This window comes from Balaenoptera ricei, chromosome 13 (genome assembly GCF_028023285.1).
Source record: "Balaenoptera ricei isolate mBalRic1 chromosome 13, mBalRic1.hap2, whole genome shotgun sequence".
Lineage (NCBI taxonomy): Eukaryota > Metazoa > Chordata > Mammalia > Artiodactyla > Balaenopteridae > Balaenoptera > Balaenoptera ricei.
Genome location: NC_082651.1, coordinates 13,043,992 through 13,066,827, shown reverse-complemented (window position 1 = coordinate 13,066,827; position 22,836 = coordinate 13,043,992). Strand labels below are relative to the sequence as shown.

The 22,836-nt window shown below is 39.4% G+C and overlaps 1 protein-coding gene across 3 annotated transcripts in view; it reads right to left on the bottom strand.

The window, feature by feature from the left end:
- The window catches only part of TTL (tubulin tyrosine ligase), a 37,140-nt gene that overhangs the window by 10,290 nt on the left and 4,014 nt on the right, over nucleotides 1-22,836 (bottom strand). For 2 of the 3 annotated variants that reach the window (XM_059942777.1, XM_059942778.1), the window contains exons 3-5: nucleotides 16,835-17,067; nucleotides 7,384-7,519; nucleotides 6,100-6,369 (exon numbers count right to left, since the gene is read on the bottom strand). In XM_059942777.1, coding sequence (XP_059798760.1) covers nucleotides 6,100-6,369; nucleotides 7,384-7,519; nucleotides 16,835-17,067 — 639 coding nt within the window. Of the gene's footprint in view, nucleotides 1-383; nucleotides 457-6,099; nucleotides 6,370-7,383; nucleotides 7,520-16,834; nucleotides 17,068-22,836 lie in introns of all 3 variants that reach the window. The other variant, XM_059942779.1, reaches the window with a different exon arrangement.

The window sequence follows — 22,836 nt, the reverse complement described above, 5'->3', positions numbered from 1 at the left end:
AAACATGTCTACGTATTTTTGCTATATTAAAAAAATAGACCACCATTTAGTGATGAGCAGAATTTGCAAAAAGAATGCTGACTTCATTCATTTCTTTCACTAGCTCCAGTTCAAGTACCAAATAGTTGCTTTTAAAGCTTTATATAAGAAACAAGATATCGAAATGCAGAATAGGATTATTATTATGATCAACGACTGTTTGCAAAAATTGGAGGATTTTAGTGACACAGAAAAGTTGAAAGTGAATCTCAGAGACATAATGAAAAAGTACATGATGCCTGAGGTCAGGCTGCTGAAGCCAGAAGCTCGGACAAATTTTTTAACCTCTTTAAGCCAAGTGTTGACTTCACTGTCTGTAAAGTTGGGGTAAAAATAATACTTACTCCCAGTGCTGAGATGGTTCAATGACATAATTACATAAGGAACTTGGCATGACTTCTGGTAGCTAGGAAGCATCTAATAAATGTAAGCATATTTTATGAATTTATCATTAATTATGATAATCATGAATTTATTGTTTATGAATAATAAAGAACTGTTATCTAGTACAACCATCCCAGAAAAAACCTACGCCATTTCTGTTTTATGAAGCTCTTCACGGATTTTTCCCTCAACTAGATGTTGGGGCAAAATATTTACCTTAGTAAATGCAATATATGTTATGATGACTCTAAGATTACCAGAGATAGCTGTCCTTCTACACAGCTGTATATTTAGAAGGAAAAAGATGTGTCCTTAAAAAAAAAGAAGAAGAAGAAGAAGAAGAAATAGAAGGGGAGTTCGCTGGCGGTCCAGTGGTTAAGACTCCGCACTTCCAATGCAGAGGGCGCGGGTTTGATCCCTGGTCGGGGAACTAAGATCCCACGTGCCGTGTGGCCAAAAAGAAAAAAAAAAAAGATGTGTCCTTATAAGTAGCTTTTTTTTTTTTTTTTAATTAATTAATTAATTTTTGGCTGTGTTGGGTCTTCGTTTCTGCGCAAGGGCTTTCTCTAGTTGCGGCAAGTGGGGGCCACTCCTCATTGCGGTGCGCGGGCCTCTCACTATCGCGGCCTCTCTTGTTGCGGAGCACAGGCTCCAGACGCGCAGGCTCAGTAGTTGTGGCTCACGGGCCTAGTTGCTCCGCGGCATGTGGGATCTTCCCAGACCAGGGCTCGAACCCGTGTCCCCTGCATCAGCAGGCAGATTCTCAACCACTGTGCCACCAGGGAAGCCCTATAAGTAGCTTTTGGCTTACGACTTTAAAAGAAGAACTGAGGCTTCTGTGAACTTGGCACCAGGGTCTTGCTCCCCTCAACCTCCCTCCACCCCAAGCATCAGTTTCCTTCTTTTTTTCTCGAAGAGGAAAAATTTTCTATAGATGCGTTTAAACCTTTAAAAATCACTTTGGACAGTTAGTCACTTAAGAACCAATTGGAATAAAAATTTCTTCTCCCATTCATCTCTAACCTGCAAGCCACATATCACATGTTTTTTCTATATTTCATCTCTATTCTACGAGAGAATACCCTTTTGTTTTTATTAAAATGCCCTTTAAAATATAACTAAGAAAAAAATTTTAATTTAATAGGTGCTCATGATAAAAAAAAAAAAAAACCAACAATACTGAAGGATAAAAATTGAAAGAAACATTACACTCCAACACTTATAGGAAAAACTGAAAGCCAGAACCAAATCAATACAAAATATTTTTTTATCTGCTGGGAGTTCAAGTTAATAATTCACTTTAAAGAATTTTTTTTCATCATCAGGGACTTTATATAGTACATCTTTTTTTTTCAGCTGGAGTGGGAAGTTTGGGGGAAGCTAGCTGGGGAAAAAAAGAACATGAGAGCCGTGAGGTGCGTTAATAGCACCAAAGTAGCAACACTCTCTGAAGTGCACAGAACAATGAGGAGGAGGGGGTATAGCAAATATCAAATAAATCTTTTGCCTAAAATATGAATTCTTTCTTCAGTATACTTGACTTATCTGGTGTCAGAATTCTAACCACATATAATCCCTGAAGAAATGGAACTCTGAGCCCCGTAATTATTCTGCTAGACTCTGTGTAAGAATACATTAAGGAAAAAGGCTCAGTCATCATGACAGGGTGGTAACGACAGGGCAGATAAACAGACCACGGAACAGAATAGAGATCCCAGGAAGAGACTCTCACATAAACGGACACCTGATTTATAACAAAGGCACACCAAAACGCAGTGGGGAAAGGACAGTCATATGTACTAGTGACCTGGGGTCAATAGGATATACTTGTGGAAAAACATGACACTTGACATATAACAATTCAGATAGATTACAAGTCTAAAATATAAGAGGAAAACCCAGAGGTCCATCAACTCCAGAAGGGATAAACCGCGGAACATTCACACAATGGAATATGACATAGAAACGATATTGAAAAAAGCTGAACACAAAACAAGAAATATAGTATAGTTCCATTTACATAAAGTTTAAGAACAAGCAAAAGGAATCTATGGCATTAAAAGTCAGAAGAGTGGCTATCTTTGTCAGGGAGTATATATTTGAGGGAGCTCAAGGGTGTCTTTTGGGATGCTGTAAATGTTTTATATACTGATTTACATTATGATTAGGTGAATGTATGCATAATTAAAAACTCATTATGCTATGCATTTAAGATTTGTGAACTTTACTGTTTGCATGTGATACCTCAAAAAAAAAAATCTTTACTATTGCTATATACCTGAAACTAACACAACATTGTAAATCAACTATGCTTCAATTAAAAAAATAAAATTTAATTTAATTTAATAATATTTACTAGATTTAATATGCTGTAATAAATGAATAATAACATTACAAAATTATTTCCAGGCATATTAAGAAACAGGACCAAGAGGGAAAAACAGACAACAGAAACAGACTTGTAAGTCAGGGGTTGGCAGAATTTTTCTACAAATGGCCAGATAGAATTATTTTAGGTTTTGCAGGCTATATACAGTCTCTGTTGCAAATTCTTCTATTTTTTTCACAACTGTTAAAAAATGTAAAAACCATTTTTAGTTCATGAGCTAAACAAAAACAGGCTGTGGGCCACATTTGGCCTGCAGGGTATAGTTTGCTGACCTCTGCTATAGGTAATCCAGGATTTGGAGTTATCAGACAAGGACATTAAAGAATTGCCATTAATATGTTCAAGAAAATATAAACCATAAGTAGGAGAATTTCACAGAGAACTGTAATCTAAAAAAAAAAGAGTCAAATGGAAATTCTAGAATGAAAATGCACAATAACTAAAATCAAGAACTCAGATGTGTTTAACAGCTTTTAACTTTTTAAAAGCTATTAAAAACAGGTTTTAATAGCTGAAAAAAGAGATTAAAATGGCATACAAAATCCATAGGAGAAACGTGAGACAGTGAAAAGGATTAATATCCATGTAATTAGAGACTCATAAGGAAAGAAGGACCAGGACAAAAGCCATAACTGAAAAGATAATGGCATGAATATTCCAAAACTGATCAAAGATATCAAGCCACAGATTCAAAAAGCACCATGAAAACTGTGCAGGAATAAGTACCAGAAAAACTATACCCATCTTATAGTAGAATTTATAAAATCAACAAGAAAGAATCTTAAAAACAAAGAAAAGATACATTAAGAGCAATACTAAGATTTCAGCTGACCTAACAAACGATGGAAGCCACAAGATAATGGTATGACACCTTCAAAGTGCTAAGTAAGTTAATTGCTGATCTTTGTTTTCAGAGCAAATGTCTTTAAAAAATGATAAATATATTATCAAATAAATAAAAACTGAGATAAATCATCACCAGCAGACCTTACTTTAAAAGCACTAAAAATTAGTTTTGTAAGAATAAGGAAAATGATTCTAGACAAAAGCAAGGAAATGCAAGAAAAAAAGAGAAGCAACATAAAGGGTTAAAATGTATGGAGAAATCTAACAGGATATTAACTATACAAATAATAAAAATAATGACTTGTGATTTTAAAATATATGTAGCACTAATGACTACCCATATACTTACAATTCAATACCTTTAAACCCCCTCCTTGGGTCCCTCCTGCTTCCCCTCCAGAGTTAACCACTATTTTGAATTTTGTGTTTATCATTACTTTGTTTCTCTCTAGATTTTTATCACATATGTACATTCCTCCAAATAATGTATTACTTAGTTTTGCTTGTTTTTCAATTTATATGAACAGGACCAATTTGTAATTTTTTGCTTGACATTATATTTGTATAACTCCAGTGAAAAAAATCCTTCAGGAATAAGGTAAAATAAAGACATTCTCGGATGATGGAAAATTAAGAGGACTTATCACCAGCAGAACTGCTCTAAAAGAAATGCTGAAGTCTGAAGGGAAATGAAACTTGGAACTTTAGGACCGAAGGAAGAGCAAAGGAAATTGCAAATATCTGGGTAAATGTAAAAGAATATTTCTCTCCCTTTATATTTAAAGTGGGTTTCTCGTAGAGAGCATACGGTTTGGTCTTTTTTTTTTTTTTAATCCAACCTGACAATCTATCATATATTAAGCATGTATATAATAAACCCTGGAGTAACCACTAAAACAAACAAACAAACAAAAATACAAAGAGATATAGCCAAATATTCAATGGAAAAACTAAAATGGAACTCTAAAAAAGTTCAAATAATTCAAAAGAAGGCAGGAAACAGGGAAATGAAAAACAAACAAACAAACAAAAAAGAAGGGACAAACAGACAGCGAATAATAAAATGGTAGACGTAAATCCCATCAAGTCAGTAATTACTTTAAATTTAAATGGTATAAACACAACAATTAAAAAACAGAGATGATGATGAATTGGGCAATTGGGATTGACATGTATACACTGATGTGTATAAAACTGATGACTAATAAGAACCTGCTGTATAAAAAAATAAATAAAATAAAATACAAAAATTAAAAAAAAAAAAACAGAGATGATATATCGGATTAAAAGCAAAAGAAAACAAAATCCAATGATACGATGTCTACCAAAAGCCCATTTTAAATATAGAATAGAATAGAGAAGAAGGGTTAAGGGATGGAAAGAGACATACCATTAATCAAAAGAAAGCTGGAGTGGCTATATTAATATCAGACAAAATATACTTCAAAATAAGAAATATTACCAGAGATAAAGAAAGAAACTACATAATGATAAAGAGGTCAATTCCCCTCAACGAGATAACAATTCTAAATGTATATGCACCTGACAACAGGTCTTCAAAATGTACAAAGCAAAAACCTAATAAAACTAAAAGGAGGGACTTCCCTGGTGGCGCGGTGGTTAAGAATCCGCCTGCCAATGCAGGGGACACGGGTTCGAGCCCTGGTCCAGGAAGATCCCACATGCTGCAGAGCAACTAAGTCCGTGAGCCACAACTACTGAGCCTGCGCTCCAGAGCCCGAGAGCCACAACTACTGAAGCCCACGCACCTAGAGCCCGTGCTCCACAAGAGAAGCCACCGCAATGAGAAGCCCGCGCACCACAACGAAGCATAGCCCCTGCTCGCCACAACTAAAGAAAGCCCATGTGCAGCAACAAAGACCCAACGCAGCCAAAAATTTTTAAAAATAAAATGAAAACAAAAACATGACATAGCAAAATCTGTGGGATGCAGCTAATGAGTACTTATAAGAAAACTGATGGCCTTAAATGCTTATATTTTTTAAAAAACTAAATCTCTCCAATCAATGATCTAACCTTGCACTTTAAGGAAACTAGAAAAAGAAAAGCAAATCAAACCTCCCAAAAGCAGAAGGATGAAAATAATTAAGAACATAAATCAAAGAAACTGAAAACAAACAAAGAAAATCTATAAAGCCAAAAGCTGACTTTTAGAAGAGATGAATAAAATTGATAAGCCTCTAACCAATCTGTCCAAGTGAAAGACAGAAGATATAAATTACCAACATGAGGTAATTACCAACAGAAGGATTAAAAAAAGTGACAGCATTACAGATCCTATAGATATTAAAAGGATAATAAAGGGATATAACAAATAATTTTTGTTCTTAGACAATGTAAATGGAATAATTCCTTGAAAGGCACAAACTCCCAAAGCTCCTTTAAGACACATTTAACCAAAAGAGATATGAATAAGTTACCTTATTATATGTTTGATTTGTAGTAAGATACTACTTTCCAGGGTGATGTTCAAAGCACTTGTTAGGTACCGATTGAACTCCTCAAAGAACATTTCGTTCCCTTCTTCGTACTTCCCATAGTTCTTTGAGTACTCCTTTTGAATGCAGTGATTAGTCAAATGGCAAGTTTTATCTTGGAAATTATCCACATGATACGGTTCTGAAGCAGTCCGAAGTACACCCTCTCTATAGAGGTAGATATTATACTGATGATCCACCAAGACCCAGCTTCTGCAAGTCAATAAAATATTCAAGTTACCCAAAGTTTCTGCATATTATATATATCATCCCCACACCTTGATCTTTCTGGGAGGTAACAGAGGAAGGAGGTATGTTCTAAAACGATACGAGGCAAGCCGTAACAACATTGTAAAGCAACTATACTCCAAAAAAAATTAATTAAAAAAAAAATATACAAGGCAAGCCATGACAGCGAGCCAAGATAGTGGCTTATCACCATAACGAGGCAAAGAAAACATTTCACCATAACTGACAAGGAGACTTTGATCCATTCAAAAGATACAGCATTTCGAAGAGATCTGAGTGGCTTGGTTTTTACGGTTAATCTATGAAACCTCCAGTTGCCATGTTTGCTCTTTTAGTAATCTTAAGAAGACTTTCTGCTGAAGCTGGTCTGACAGCACTGGTGTTCGAGAAGCAGCAAGTCAATGTGAAGGCACCTAAGTGACAAAGAGTCCTGGATGGGGAGATGACAGTAAGGCTCAGGGCAAGCTGGGGCAGGGCCTTCAGCTTTTGAAAGCACCATGCAACCGCCTTCTCCTTGCAGGTCCTCTGCTCGGAAAGGTAAAGTCCAAACCCCCGAGGTGTGTTCATGAAAACCTGAAAAAGCGGGACACTGATAATCAAGTGAGGACAGGCTCTTTGGCAGGATCCCATGAGCTGCTGTGACTGTATTGTGTTCTATGTATGTCTCTCTGCTTCTTTCGTAAAGCAAGCCCCACACACTGATATCCTTTCTTTGGATCCACAAGTCATCTTCATTAAAGAGAATATTTAAAAAAAAAAGAAAAGAAAAGAAAATTCATCATCTCAATAACACTTTCTAGAAAGACAAGACAAAGAGTGAAAGAAAAACAGAAGCTCGGTTCTGTTCAGCCGCACTCAACTCGGGGAACATTAAACGAAGTCCAGTACTTCTCTAGAGTCCACGTCACCCTCCTCATCACACACCACTGCAGTTTTTCCAGATTTGTAAAACAAAAACTGCAGACACGGAAGCATTACCGGATGTCAAACTTGCGATGACCTGGTTCCAGAAGCAGCGGGCGCTCAAGGTATTTCTGGATCACGTGCACCTGGCCCTGGTTGTCTATGAAATCCAGCAGCTCCGCAGCGTCCGAGGAGATGAGGATGCCTTCACCTAACAGGGCAAAAGCAAACCGTAATCAGTCCAGTTCGTCCCAAGAGGAAAAGCTCTGTGCAAAGCCAGAAAGGAAATTCTGACAGCGGGTAGAAACCGACAGGAGGCTGTTACTGGCCGACTCGCTTTTCGTTCTCCATCCTTTCCCTCCTTCCATCTCTCTCACTCTCCCCTCTCCCCACAAAAGCACCAGGGTTATCCAACCCTCTCTCCATGTAGGATTGTAAACACTGTCGTGGCAGGCTCCATGAAATTTCATTCTTATGGATATTCGAAGGGTCTAAGCACCATAAATAAAGGCCGCTCTACTTTTGGTCACTGGCTACCGTAGTAAAGGCTGTATGCTGCTTATGACCAATAAACCGACTGGAAACACTATATCTAGTAGAAACATCAGGAGGTTAGGGCATAAAGACAAATGTACAAGAACATTCCTGCAGCGTTGTATTAGAAAAAACTGGTTACATTCAAAGTGTCCATCAACCTAGAGATTGTCATACTGAGTGAAGTAAGTCAGAGAAAGAGAAATATCATATGATATCGCTTGTATGTGGAATCTAAAAAAATGGTACAAATGAACTTATTTACAAAACAGAAACAGAGTCACAGATGTATAAAACAATCTTATGGTTACCAGGGGTGAAAGGGCAGGGGGAGGGATAAATTGGGAGATTGGGATTGACATATACACACTGCTATATATAAAATAGATAACTAATAAGGACCTACTATATAGCACAGGGAACTCTACTCAGTACTCTGTAATGGCCTATATGGGAAAATAATCTAAAAAAGAGTGGATATATGTATATGCATAACTGATTCATTTTGCTGTACAGCAGAAACTAACACATTTTATTTATTTATTTTTTTTACAATTTATTTTGACTGTGCTGGGTCTTCGTTGCGGCACATGGGCTTAGTTCCCTGACCAGGGATCGAACCCGGGCCCCCTGCCTTGGGAGCTCGGAGTCTTAACCACTGGACCACCAAGGAAGTCCTTAACACAGCATTTTAAACCAACTATACTCCAATAAAAATTTTTTTAAAAGTGTGGATATATGTATATGTATAACTGATTCACTTTGCTGTACACCTGAAACTAACACAACATTGTAAATCAACTATACTCTAATATAAAGTGTCCATCAATATTAGATAAATGATGCAATATCTTTTTAAACAGCTTTGAGATATTTTTTATATCCTACAAAATTCACCCTTTTAAAGTGTAAAATTCAATGGTGTTTGGTATATTCAAGAGGTTTGCAGCCATCACTACAATCTAATTTTAGGACATTTTCTTCACCTCCCCCCAAAGCATACCCACCAAGCAGTTACTCCCCATTCCTTCCTCACACTAGCTCCTGAGGACTACTAACCTACTTTCTGTCTCTATGGGTTTGCCTATTCTAGATGCTTCATATAAGTGGAAACACACAATATGTGGCCCTTTCTGGTCCGGCTTCTTTCATTAACATAGCGTTTTTAAGCTTCACCCATGTTATAGCATGTGTCAATATGCCATTCCACCTTCCTATGACTAAATATTCCATTGTATGGATATACCACATTTTGTTCAATCAATTGATGGACATTTGGGTTGTTTCCACTCTTGTTTGGCTCTTTTTTAAAAATTTTATATTAGCGTATAGTTGACCTACAATGTTGTGTTAGTTTCAGGTGTACAGCAAAGTTATTCAGTTATACATATACACATATCTTTGGCTCATGAATAATGCTGCTATGAAGATGTGCATTGCAGTTTTCGTGTGGATGTATGTTTTCAACTCTTTTGGAAATATACCTAGGAGTGGAATTGTTGGTCATATGGTAACTGTTTAACTTTTTAAGGAACTACCAAACTGTTTTCCAAAATAGTTTGGTAATGGCTGTACCATTTTACATTCCCATAAGCAAAGGGCAAGAGCTCCATTTCTTCACATCCTTGCCAACACATGTTGTATTCTGTCTTAACTATAGACATCCTAGTGGCTGTGGGGGAGGTGGTATGTTATTATGGTTTTGATTTGCATTTCTCTAATGACTTGTAATGTTGAGCATGATTTCACATGCTTATTGGCTATTTATGTCATTTGTTTGTTTTGAGAAATGTCTATTTAGATTCTTTGCTCATTTCTTAATGGGTTATTTGTCTTTATTACTGAGTTATAAGAGGTCTTTATACATTCTGGATACAGGTACCTTATAACATATGATTTGCAAATATCTTCTCCAATTCTGAACAGTTCCATTATTGCACAGAATCCTCATATTGCCCTTTCAAAGCCACAAGTACCTCCCCACACCCCACTCCCTGACCCCTGGTAGCCGCTAATCCGTTTTCCATTTCTATAATTTTGTCATTTCAAAAATGTTACATAAATAGAATTATATGTGATCCTTGGAAGTTGTTTTCTTCACTGATACTCCCCTGGAAATTCATCCAAGGTGTTGTATTTATTAATGGTTCATTCTCTTTTATTACTGGGTAGTATTCTACGGGATCAATTCATCCCAGTTTGTTTCATCATTCACCTGTTGAAGGACAGTTGAGTTGTTCCCAGTTTGGGCTATTACAAATAAAGCTGCTGTGAACAATCATGTACAAGTTTTTTGGGAATATAAGTTTTCATTTCTCTGGACAAATGCCCACACGTGTGGAGTTGCTGGGTCATATAATTTCAGGTTTAGTTGTATAAGAACTTGCCAAACTGTTTTCCAGAGTGGCTCTACCAATTTAAATCCCCACTAGCACTGGAAGGGTGATCTAGTTTCTCCTGACCCTTGCCAGCATCTGCTGTTGTTACCATTTCCTATTTTAGCCATTTTAATGGGAGTGCAGTGATAGCTCACTGTGGTTTTAATCTGCATTTCCCTAATGGTTAATAATATTGAAAATCTTTTCATTTGCTTATTTCTCATCTGTAGAACCTTTTCAATGGAATGTGTTTTCATGTCTTTTGCCTGTTTTCTAATTGGATTCCCCCACCCCCTTTTTTAACTGTTGAGTTTTGAATATTGTTTGTATATTCTACATATGAGTCCTTTGTCAGATATAAGGTTTGGAAATATTTTCTCCCAGTCTGTAGCTTGTCTTTTCATCCTTGTGGCTGGGTCCTTTACAGAACAAAAGTTTTTCATTTTGATGAGGTTCAACTGATCAATTTTTACTATTATGGATTATACTTTCGGTATCAAGTCTAAGAATTCTTTGCCTAGCTTTATCTCTTATTTTTTTCTGAAAAATTATAACTTTATATTTTACATTTAAGCCCACAATCCATTTTGAGTTCGGTTTTGTATAAGGGGTGTGGTTTATGTTGAGGTTCAGTTTTTTGGTCTATGGCTATCCACCTGCTCCAGCACCATTTGTTGAAAAGTCTATCCTTCCTCTATTGAATTGCTTTTGCACCTCTGTCAAAAATCAGATGGTCATTAATGTGTGGGTACATCTCTGTCCCACTGATTCATATTTCTGTCCCCTCCATCAATACCACAGTGTGCTGATTATTGTAGCTCTACAATACAGTTTGGGATCAGGGACAGTGTTTCCTCCCACTTTTCTTCTTCAATATTGTGTAAGCTATTCTAGGGCCTGTGCCTTTCCATATGAATTTTGGTAGAAGCTTTATGTTTACACAAGAACCTTGCTGAGGTCTTGACACCAATCACCTCAAACCTATAGAGCAATCTGGGGTGAAGTGACATCTTTACTATGTTGAATCTTGCAATCCATGAACGTGATATGTCTACCTGTTTATTTAGGTCCTCTTTGACCTCTTTAATAGTTGTTTTGTAATTTTGAGCAGATAGGCCCTGTACGTGTTTTGGCAAGTTTATACCTAAGCATCTCATTTTCTTTGGGGTGACTGTAACTGGTATTGTATTTTTAACCTTGGTTTCCACATGTTCATTGTTAGTATGAAATGAAAAAGACAGGAGATGAGTTCACCATGATTGAATCTGTCTTTGCCCATACATAAAAGAAACTCATATGAAAAAATAAAAATAATTATGTTGGGAACTGGGTAAGACTACGGGTAACCTTTCCATTTCTCTTTAATGTTAGGTTTTCTTTAATGATAATACTTTTTAAAAGGAAATGAAATTGGGTCATTTGTAGAGATGTGGATGGACCTAGAGTCTGTCATACAGAGTGAAGTCAGAAAGAGAAAAACAAATATTGTATATTAACACATATATGTGGAATCTAGAAAAATGGTACAGATGAACCTATTTGCAGGGCAGGAATAGAAACGCACACGTAGAGAATGGACATGTGGACCCAGAGGGGAAGGGGACGGTGGAATGAATTGGGAGATTAGGGTTGATGTATACACACTACCATGCGTAAAATAGATAGTGGCAACCTGCTGTATAGCACAGGGAGCTCAGCTCGGTGCTCTGTGATGACCTAGATGGGTAGAATGGGGTAGGGGGGAGGAGGGAGGTCCAAGAAGGAGGGGATATATGTATACATATAGCTGATTTACTTCATTGTACAGCAGAAACTAATACAACACTGTAAAGCAATTATACTCCAATTAAAAAAAAAGTTATAGGGCTTCCCTGGTGACGCAGTGGTTGAGAATCTGCCTGCCAATGCAGGGGACAGGGGTTCGAGCCCTGGTCTGGGAAGATCCCACATGCCGCGGAGCAACTAAGCCCGTGCACCACAACTACTGAGCCTGCACTCTAGAGCCCGCGAGCCACAATTGCTGAGCCCACACGCCTAGAGCCCGTGCTCTGCAACGGGAGAAGGAACTACAATGAGAAACCCGCGCACCGCAACGAAGAGTAGCCCCCACTCGCTGCAACTAGAGAAAGCCCGCACGCAGCAATGAAGACCCAACGCAGCCAAAAATAATAAATAAAATAAATAAATTTATTTTAAAAAAGTACCTGTCTCCTTACTTTCTTCTCATTATTTTTCCATCTACTAGCATTAGAGATATTAATTTTCAATAAGAAATAGTCCGTAAGGAAATTGCATAAAGAAAATATGGTTGGAGCATACAAGATGGGATGTGGCCAGATTGCAGAGAGCAAGGCATAAATAGGTGACAGAGGTAGAAATGCAATTGATTTTTGTGTGTTGATCTCATATCCTGTGACCTTGTTGGACTCACTTTTTAGTTCTAGGAACTCCCACCTATACTTTTTTTTTTTTTTAAATATTTATTTATTTATTTGGCTGTGTCAGGTCTTAGTTGCGGCATGCGGGATCTTCATTGAGGCGCGCAGGATCTTTTAGTTGCAGCATGCAGGATCTTTGGTTGCGTAATGCGGACTCTTAGTTGCAGCATGCAGGATCTAGTTCCCTGAACAGGGATCAAACCGGAGCCCCCTGCATTGGGAGCGTGGAGTCTTAGCCACTGGACCACCAGGGAAGTCACCCCCCCTACACTTTAGATTTACAGCCCATCTCTACTTGGGTCTCATGCTTTCAGTAAAAATTATTTTTTTTCCAATATATTTTTATTTGAAGTATAGTTGATTTACAATGTTGTGTTAATTTCTGCCGTACAGCAAATTAATTTAATGATTCATCTTTCCTAAAAGCCAACCCCCTTTTCAACTACCCCATTTCTATCACTCCCTCCACCACCTGGTTAGCCTCTTAAACAAGAAACAGCAAATCAACTTGGGAAACATCCTTTCCTCTCTTTTTGGATGAACATAATTCATTCTGCTTCATTTCCCTTAAGAACCGCACTCAGATTTCCTGGTTCCTCTTTATTCGCACTTGCCAGTTCTTCAGTACAGACTTTAGTCTCTCCTCCTCCACAGCACCTTGCATACTCTTTTTAGAATAATCATCCTAAAACACCATTTTCCTACTAATGCCCTGAAACTACCCATCATCTTATTTCCTAACATAATTCTTTTCATTTTTTCATATGACCTTCTTTTATGTAATATGGCAAAGACAGGTTCAATCACAGCAAACTCACCTCATTCTTTTTTCACTTTATACAGTCAGTATTTTCACTGTATCTGCATTAACTTCCCAATGTTAGTGGCCAAAGAAATATCCCATTGTGTGGATGTAAAAAATGACACGTTTACTGACTGCTGGACAATGGGGTTGTTCCTAAATACAATTTTGCTATTACAGGTAACACAATGGTAAATGTCTTTGCTGTAGATCACCCTTGTTACTTTTTAACTGTCTCCCTGGAGTAAATTTTCAGGAATGAGATGAGTGAGCCGAAAGCAAAGGAACTCTTTCTGACTCTTGCTCTGTGTGATCCTATTGCTGCTTCAAAGGGCTGTGTATCACCACTGGGAGGGAGCAGTTCACAACAAACTCAGCAACACAACCACTGAAGGGTTTTGTTTTCTTATTTTGTAGATGTAAAATGATACGTAAAATCCACATTTATTTTGTAAGTTTTGTATACCAGTGTAGCATGTTTCCATGTGTTTGTTAACTGTGTTTCTTACATCGTTTGTTTCTATCCTCACTAACTAAACCTGGAGGATATTTGTTTATATCCTCACTAAGTTATGAAGTTGGGGTTCTTCTAGGAGCTTCAAGGTCACAGTCACAATGGTTTTTTTGGTTCTTTGTTCCCATCTCAATATTTAGCTATCTGGAAATAAACGCATCATTAGCCTTCTTTCTGACTAGACTATGGGTCCCTGAGGGCAAGAGAACCATGTCCGTCTCATTTATCTCTTTATCTCCCTCCAAACGTTCATTACTTCTCTTATTCATTCATCCATCCATTCATCCATTCACTCAATACATATATTGAACCTCTGCTGCATGCCAGGTGCTGTCCTGGCCCCAGAGACAGTGCTGAGTACAGATGTGACATGGTCTGATTGTGCTCTAACAGGATCTCTGTCTGCTGTATTTTGTGTAGACTCTGGAGAATGGCCAAGAACAGGAGAACAGGGAGCAATGCTCCAGGTGACAGGTGAAGGTGACTCAGATCCCAGACGGGGGGTGGAGGAGGTGGTGAACAGTGGCTTGATCTGGATATAGTGTGAAGTTAAGCCAACTACACCCAGCATGTAGTAGGCACTAAGTATTTGTTTAACAAGAATAAAAGTCATTCATGCAGCCTATTGGTTTCATTTTGTAATTCCCAAACAAAACAAATCCACACCACTTATCTCCTCAACTCCTAAAGCAAAATGTCTTCTTTGTTTGGCATTTTATTCTCTCTTTACCTTCCTCTGCTGCTGAGCATTACTCCATATCTTGTGTTGGTGAGGGTCCAGGGACCACCTAGGTGGGATCACCGCCACAACTTCACAGATCCTTCTACCCAGGGCCCTGCCTCACTCATGCTTCTCGCGCCAGTCAAGTCCATGACACAAGGACACATGATAGCCTCATAACGGCCATCCTGATTCCAGCCCCGATCCAAAGGAGGAATCTGGAATACTGTGGATGACTATTTCCTCTTTCAATTCCCCCACTTACTATTAGAACAAAGCTAGGGGACTCTCCTGGAGAAGAAGTCCCAGGAGGGGAGGGAGAAGTAGGTGAGGTACCTGGCTTGTGGCAAGAGTCCAACTCTCCCACTTTCAGGAGATTCCAGGTGATGCCCTCCAGTCTCATGGTTGGTGGAAAAGAAGGTGAGGTCCACTGGACCAGGGACAGAAATGAGTACCAATGGCCAGATGGTCTTCCAAGGCAATAAAAGAAGAAGTAAGTTCAAAATGGAGTGGTTTTTAAGAGAGCATATGATGGTAGTTATAGAGAGGGACTGTGTCCATGTGATCATTACATTGGCAGCTGCCTACATTTTAAGCCTGAGTTAGTATGACGTACCTTATGCCTTCCCCGCATTCACTCAACACACATTTATTAAGTGCCTATGGGGAGGGTACAGAGATGAACAAGACAGAAAGTCTGTGTTTATATGGAGTGTGCAGGATTATGGGGGAGGTGAACAGATAAACTAATATGTAATAGAGTGCTGGGAAGAGGTTAGTGCAAGGATGGAAAATAAAGCAGGGAAAAGGATAGAAAGCAATGGGCACAGAGGTTATTTTAGATCAGAAAAGCCTCTCTAAAAAAAAAAGAAAAGCCTCTCTGACAAGGCAACATCTGAGCTGAGAAATGAAAAATAGTCCATGAAAGCTCATTCCAGGTACAGAGATGAATTTAGAGTATTTCAGGGATGCTAGGCAGGTGTTATGGCTACAGTACAGGGAGCAAGGCCAAGAATAAGAGATGAGATCAGAGATACAGGCAAATATCAAGTGACGGAGACTTCCCACCAGGACTCGAGTTTATTCTAGTTGCCTTGGGAAGCCAGCTGGTGAGTCTTGAGCGGGGAGTAACATGATCACTTTTCTGTTTTTAAAACATCACTCTGTCCAAGAGCAGGAGAGCTGCTGTGAGCAGGTGCTGCACTTACACAGAACAGAGAGAAAAGGAGCTTTGATTTAAGTGAGAGCAGTGGAAACGGCAAGAAAAAGTCCACTGCAGACTTTATTTTGAAGGTACAGTTAGCAAGACCTACTGATGCATTAGGTATAGATTGTAAAGCAAAGAGCAGCCAAAGACGACTCCTAGGTTTGGGGATTCAGAGGCTGGGTGAAAAGTGGAATCATATACTCCACGGGAAGGTGGAAAGAGGAGCAGGCTGGAGTGGGTGAAGCTGGGAAGGAAATAAAGAGTTCTAGGGCTTCCCTGGTGGCGCAGTGGTTGAGAATCTGCCTGCTGATGCAGGGGACACGGGTTCGAGCCCTGGTCTGGGAAGATCCCACATGCTGCAGAGCAACTAGGCCCGTGAGCCACAACTACTGAGCCTGCGCGTCTGGAGCCTGTGCTCCGCAACAACAGAGGCCGCGATAGTGAGAGGCCCGCGCACCGCGATGAAGGGTGGCCCTCGCTTGCCGCAACTGGAGAGGGCCCTCGCACAGAAACGAAGACCCAACACAGCCAGAAAAAATTAATTAATTAATTAATTAAAAAAAAAAAAAGAGTTCTATATCAGACACGTGAAGTTGAAAATGCCTGCTGTTGCATGTGGAGCTTAAAGGGAAAGACCTCAGCTCGAGTTTATTCTATTTTTTTAGAATAAATAGAGATACTTCTATTTTTTTATTTTATTTTACTTTATTTCACTTTTTTATTTTATTTTATTTTATTCTATTTTAGTTGATCTGGAGATACACGTTTCTAAGTCACCAGCACACAGATATTTTAAACTATGTAATGAAACGAGGTCTCTACCCTGGAGGATTCAGATTAGAATAGCCACTCGTCTAAAGACATCGTTTGACTCTAACAAAACACAATGGGAACCTACGGGGAAGGGAGAAGGGGCAGCAGTGCAGACTCACCTTTGGCTCCAGCTGATGACTTTGCAATCCAAACGTTGCCCTCTCCATCTTCTTTCTTTCTATTATAAGAAGCCAGGAAAAATTCTCTCTCATCTGTCCTTGAGCTATGGATTGGCGGGTGGATTCCATTCTGAGCTGGAGCAACTGGGGTCTTGAGGTTGGTTGGATAAATCACATAGGACTCGGGGAACCATATGCAGGACTCAGCCAGTTCTGGGCTGGTCTTGATGAGCCTGGCAGAGGACAGAGGGTCAGTCTCTCTTCTGAGTACCCTCTGTCCCTCTATTCAGAACAGCCAGTGCTTTGCCCCAGAGCTCTGGAAGGAAGCAGGGCACGACCAGGGCTAGGTCTCCTTATCCCACTCACGGGGCAGACCTCCAAGGCACCACGGGGCAGCTCACAGCTGTTACACACAACCTTATAGACATGCTCCAGTGAATTCAAAAGGGGCTTAATGTCCAAAACTTTAGCTCCTTTTAAAATGCATCTTTAGGGAAACTTAACTTGAAGTAATCCTGAACCAACATCTTTTCACCAGACATGCTGTAGCTGAGCTAGACCCACCCTACAAAAACAAAGTGGAGAACTGAGGAAACTATTTGGATTACTAGCAAAAATACCACCTTGGCCCAACTCTGGAGAGAAAAGGCTAATACTCAGGAATCTGAATTATCTAAAGACATTTTCGTTCTTCATTTCTTGCTTTTAGCTCAGCCTGGCTTCAGTGACAGAATAAAGGAAGAATCTTTCTAATGGAACCTGGGACTCCAGTGGTCATAACTAAACACACCTCCTGCCCCCCCCCCTCAAAAAAACCCCCATAATATAATGGAAAATAAAGAAAGGCCCTGGGCAGGCACTTAATAAACACAAAGGCTTCACACTGTGTCTCCTCTCCAATCAGACCCCTGAGGGGAGGCTCTAGCATCACATTTCACAGATGAGGCACTAGGTCACAGAGAAGTGAATTTCCCAAGATCACAAAGGTAGTAAGAAACAAGCAGGATGCAAGCCCTGAATCACTCTCATGTCCTAACTCTAAACGTATGTATCCTTGGGAATTCCCTGGTGGCCCAGTGGTTAGGACTCCGTGCTCTCACTGCCGAGGGCCCAGGTTCAATCCCTGGTTGGGGAACTAAGACCCCTCAAACCGCGAGGTGCAGCCAAAAAAAAAAAAAAAAAGAAAGAAAAAAACCTACCCTTGCTCCCCAGGAATCAGAGGAGGGAGAAACCTGCCCAAAGACATTCACAGGCCTCCCCTGAGCTGCACTCCCTCTTCTATCTAGAACAGCACTGTTAAAGCCTGGGTTATGATTCATCAGCAAAACCCAGCCTATGAGCCAACGGCAGAAATAATGAAAAGAAACTTTAAACTGAGATTTTAAATAAAGCTATTTTTAAGTTAGAGGCAATGGAATTTAACTTAAAGAACTCAAAGGAACAAAAAATCAATACATTTCTAACTCACTGACCATTCAGCTCTACCTGCATTGTCCAATACGGCGGCCACTAGCCACGTGGAGCTTCCAAGTGCTTCCGAGCACTTGAAAAGTGGCCAATGCAACTCGGGAACTGAATTTTCCATTTTGTTTAGTTTTAATTTAAAAGCTGAAGCATTGTAAAATATGTTTCCACCAAGCACAACATTACTGTTTCGGTAGATGACGTTTCACTTTAACCACCACGTGACCTCAGATGTTGTTGTTAGAGGGTGGCGTGCATGTCAGGCGTGTGTGCTGCTTCTGGTATTAGACATAAATGCATCACTGTTCTACTGGGGGACAACAGATGGATTCAGCTCATGTGAATTTTTTTCCAGGCACTGATGAAACGTTGTAATGTGTTTATTATGCACCCAGCCAAGTTACAGTAATAGCTAGGTAAATCATAATTGGTAAATAACGTATAATTAGTCTTCTAGTTAAAAAAATGAGTATGGACAAACTTTTAAGTTTAAAACAAAGGCATTCTACTGACACGGAATTGAGTGGGGATGCAGAAGCTAGAACTATGACCAGACAATAAAGAAAAAAATAAGCACTGGAAGAAGACGTGTCACAAATTTCCTAACAAATGGCAATTACAATTTGCTGTGGCAGGAAAAATGAAGTTTGTTGTATAAGGAGACATTTTCAGCAAATACATAATGAATTTGATAAGTGTTTTCCTCTCAATAGCCTAAAGAGAAGCAATGGAATTAGTGGCTGAAATCAGAATTAAAAACTCAACAAAAAAACTTTAAACATACTTTTCTTAGGATCTGAGCTTGTAACTTTGGTCAGCTACAAAGTGGCTTGGATTCTTACACACACACGCAAAAGGAACATCCTTTTAGATGGAAATGTGGTAATAGAAATTATTTTGAGGAAAAGACTAAAAAGATATTTTATAAACAGTGAACAATCTTTAGTTAAGCCATCAATAATTGCCCATAGAGTACAAAGCATTTCTAACAATATTAAAAGATTGATTCAAAATTGGAAAATTTTGAAATATTTTTCCTTAGCTTTAGATGAGTTGGGTGACATAAGAGATGCTGCCCAATTAATACTTCGTATGTTTTGCCTCAAAAGATTTCCAAATACATGAAAAAAATATTGTCAAACTGCAGCCTAAAATATAAACTCGTGGTGAAGATATTTTCTCATCTTTTGCATTTGTCCAAGAAGAATTTCATCTACATGTGAAAAGTCAGCTTCTATCATGACAGACATTATTACTTCAGCTAGGTTGGGTTAAAATCTGGATTTACTGGGATTTTAATAGACTGACATTTGCTTTGTTGCTTTATTTTGTTGTACCATACGTATTGGAAACATTTGCTTCATTGCATGATACATATTGAAAACATTTGCACTCAGTATGGATACAGTTGTTACAATGGTTCAGTATATGCTTGCAAATGCTACAATGGTTCGCAGGTATAGAACCATGAAAGAAACACAAGATGATGAATTTAATGATCCTGTGTTCTTTGCCAATGCTCACTGACTGAGAGATGCAAGAGTCTTACAAGGTTTCCCTGTACTGTAAACTCCAATTCACATTTTCTTAAAATAAGAGGAATGCTTGTCAAACCGTTCTTTTCATGCAACTATTACTTCATTCAATAATCAAAGATAAAAAATGCAGTGTGGTTTACATATTTTCACCTATAACCACGCTGCATATGAACAAGCTAAATTTAAAGCTCCAAGGAAGTTGGAAAAAAAGATCTTACTTATGATGTAGCCCAACAGGTGTGAGAATTTATGTTCCAACTTCATAATATAAGTCAATAATAACGATTTTACATATTTTTATGACTCAGTATGCATAAGATTTTCCTTGTAATAGACAGCATTATGCAAACTGGCTGCAAAAACTAAAGAAAAATTTGAAGAACACTTTGTTGATAATGACAAATTTAGAGTTTCTTTTCAATTTATTCAATACCTCCTCTGAATTCAATATTAGTAATACTGAGTTGACACATGAGTTGGTGAATTTACTTAACTTGGACATAGTTTTAAAAATGATATGCTTTTGCTTCAAAGTCAAATCAATTCTTCTAATGTTATGAACCTGCTTTGTCAATGTACATGTGAATATTAAAGGAAAATTATATTTTGGTATTTAATACAGTTATTGAAAAACTTTTAGGTACGTCAGAATGACTTGGGTATGTAAATCTACCTTTTCAACCATACATTTTTATGAAATCTAAATATAGGACTTCTAATGAAAATTTAATATCTGAGCTTAGTTGTGCTATAAATGTAAAATATACACACCAGATTTTGAAGACTCAGAAAAAGAAAAAGAATATATCTCATTAGTTGTTTTTAATATTAATTACATGACATTTTGGATTTATTTGGTTAAATAAAATATATTATTAAAATAAATTGCACCGGTTTCTTTGTACTCATTTTAATGGGGCTACTAAGCAATTTAAAATGACACATGTGGCCAGCATTCTATTTCTGCTGGCCAGCGCTGGTCTGTAGAATGCCCTTCATCTGAAGCCCTCATTTCCTGTACAGAACTTAGTCCGGTTTCTACCGGAAGTCTCTAGCATTTGTTCCCTTTCCAAAAAAGGCCCATTTGGGAAGCAGCCCCAAATGGAGGTTTAGTCACACCTCACATGAGATGTGAGAAACGCTCACAAGAGGAAAAGAAAGCTCCAACCAGGGCCAGGAGGACGGCCCTTGAGCGCCCTGAGACTATGGCCATGGGGCCCTGATGAATTTCTAAAGCTCCCCGAAGTGACAGGCGCTTGCTGTACAGGGTCCAGCATGGAACCCCATCAAGGCCCTGAGAAGCCTCGAGGGATGCCCAGGCACACTGCCCACGGGGCCCATTTGCACAGGTGAGAGCCGTCCTGGCTCAACACTAACTGCTGCGGCCATGCGCGACCTGGCTGTCTTCTCTGACTGCCACCTGAGATGACATTTTTAACTTTCTGGAGCTCTTTTGAGCCATACGAACTATGGGAGAGAGACAAAATGACAAAGGTGATCATCCCCTCCTGGAATTACTACAGTCCCTTGCAGGACACCTGAGAGAACGAAGGAAGCTTATAGAATGATGACAACCCCTAGTCTGCATAAGTCATGTCGTCATTTATCAGGTGCCATGACAGACCACGCCGCGTGCTGCGGAACGGCAAAAAGCAGGTGTGATCACCTCCGTCCCCACAGATTCTGAGTGGCACCGTCCAAGGTCACAGAGGTCCAGATACCTATTCAGACCTGCTCATGACGCCAGCTCTGTACTCTCTTCACCCTATTATAGCTGCCAAGTATGCAAATATAGAGAACATTACTTTTTACAGCACCTTCCGCTTTCTACTTCAAAAACAGAATTCAACCTCTATCTTTAGGAAAAAAAATCATCATAGAATAAAGAATGAGTAAGCGTTTTATAAAAAGCTCTAAATGGACAATCTGGATAAATAATTGTGTCCTACTTCTAGTTCTGCTGAAACAACTGTTTGCACTCTAAATGTGTAAATATGTAAGAAGACTTCAGAAAGCCTCGTTCTCCTTCAGGAGTAGCTGGTAAATCATGAAAATCCATCACAGGAAGAAGTGGATACATAAGTTAGTGGGGGCAGACAGTCTGAACAAAAAGGTGGAAATATTCCTATCAGCACTCAACCTAGTAAACAGCTAGAGCCCGGAAAGCTGTGTGACCGGGGAAAAGAGCATTTGCTTTGGGTCAAGTCTTCTAGTGTCTTCTTACCTAAATGATTCGTTTGGCTACACACACGTGTTCACCAGCCACTGTGGAGGGAATACTGGAGACCTGATTTTAGGGGCCACACCCACCTTTCATTTATACAGCGTGAACTCTGACACGCGCATTATTCCGAGCCTTTATGTAAAGTAACTCAACTAATCCTCACAACAACCCTGAGGTAGTTGCTATTATTTTCCTCGTTTCACAGCAAAGGAAACTAAGGCACAGCGTCAAACGCTCACTCTGTGTCACTGTGTTACACGCTTTACATGCATCAGAGCCTCTTTATGAGGGATGCACCGAGGCTTAGAGGGATCAGAAAATGTGCCCAAGCTGCTAAGAGCTGAAATTAAAACCCAAGCTGCTGATCCTAGATCTTAATCACTGTATAAGGCTGCTTCCTTCCACCTTATGACACGGTTCTTTTGGCACCTGGCTGTAAGTCCACTGCTCAGAGATGGGTGGTGCAGTAGACACCGGTATATCCTGCCCAGGTGTCCCTTCTGAGGGACCCCTGGCTGCTGAGCTTTGGCTGCCAAGGGCTTAGGCGCGCCTCTTCTCCAGGGACCAGCCCGTGCCTAGAAGCGCCGGGGAAGCTGTGTCCCGCCCGCAGCCGGTGGCTGAGCGACGCCAGAGTGGAGAACATCGAGGGGCTGTTCACTGCCAAGCTTCATGGAGTCAGGCTGAGGCGAGACTTGAGCTGAACCCACCTCCCCGCTTCGCGTCTTCCCCAGGTGCCCTGCCCTTGGTTCTGAGCGCATTTCTCCTGCAAGCCCTCC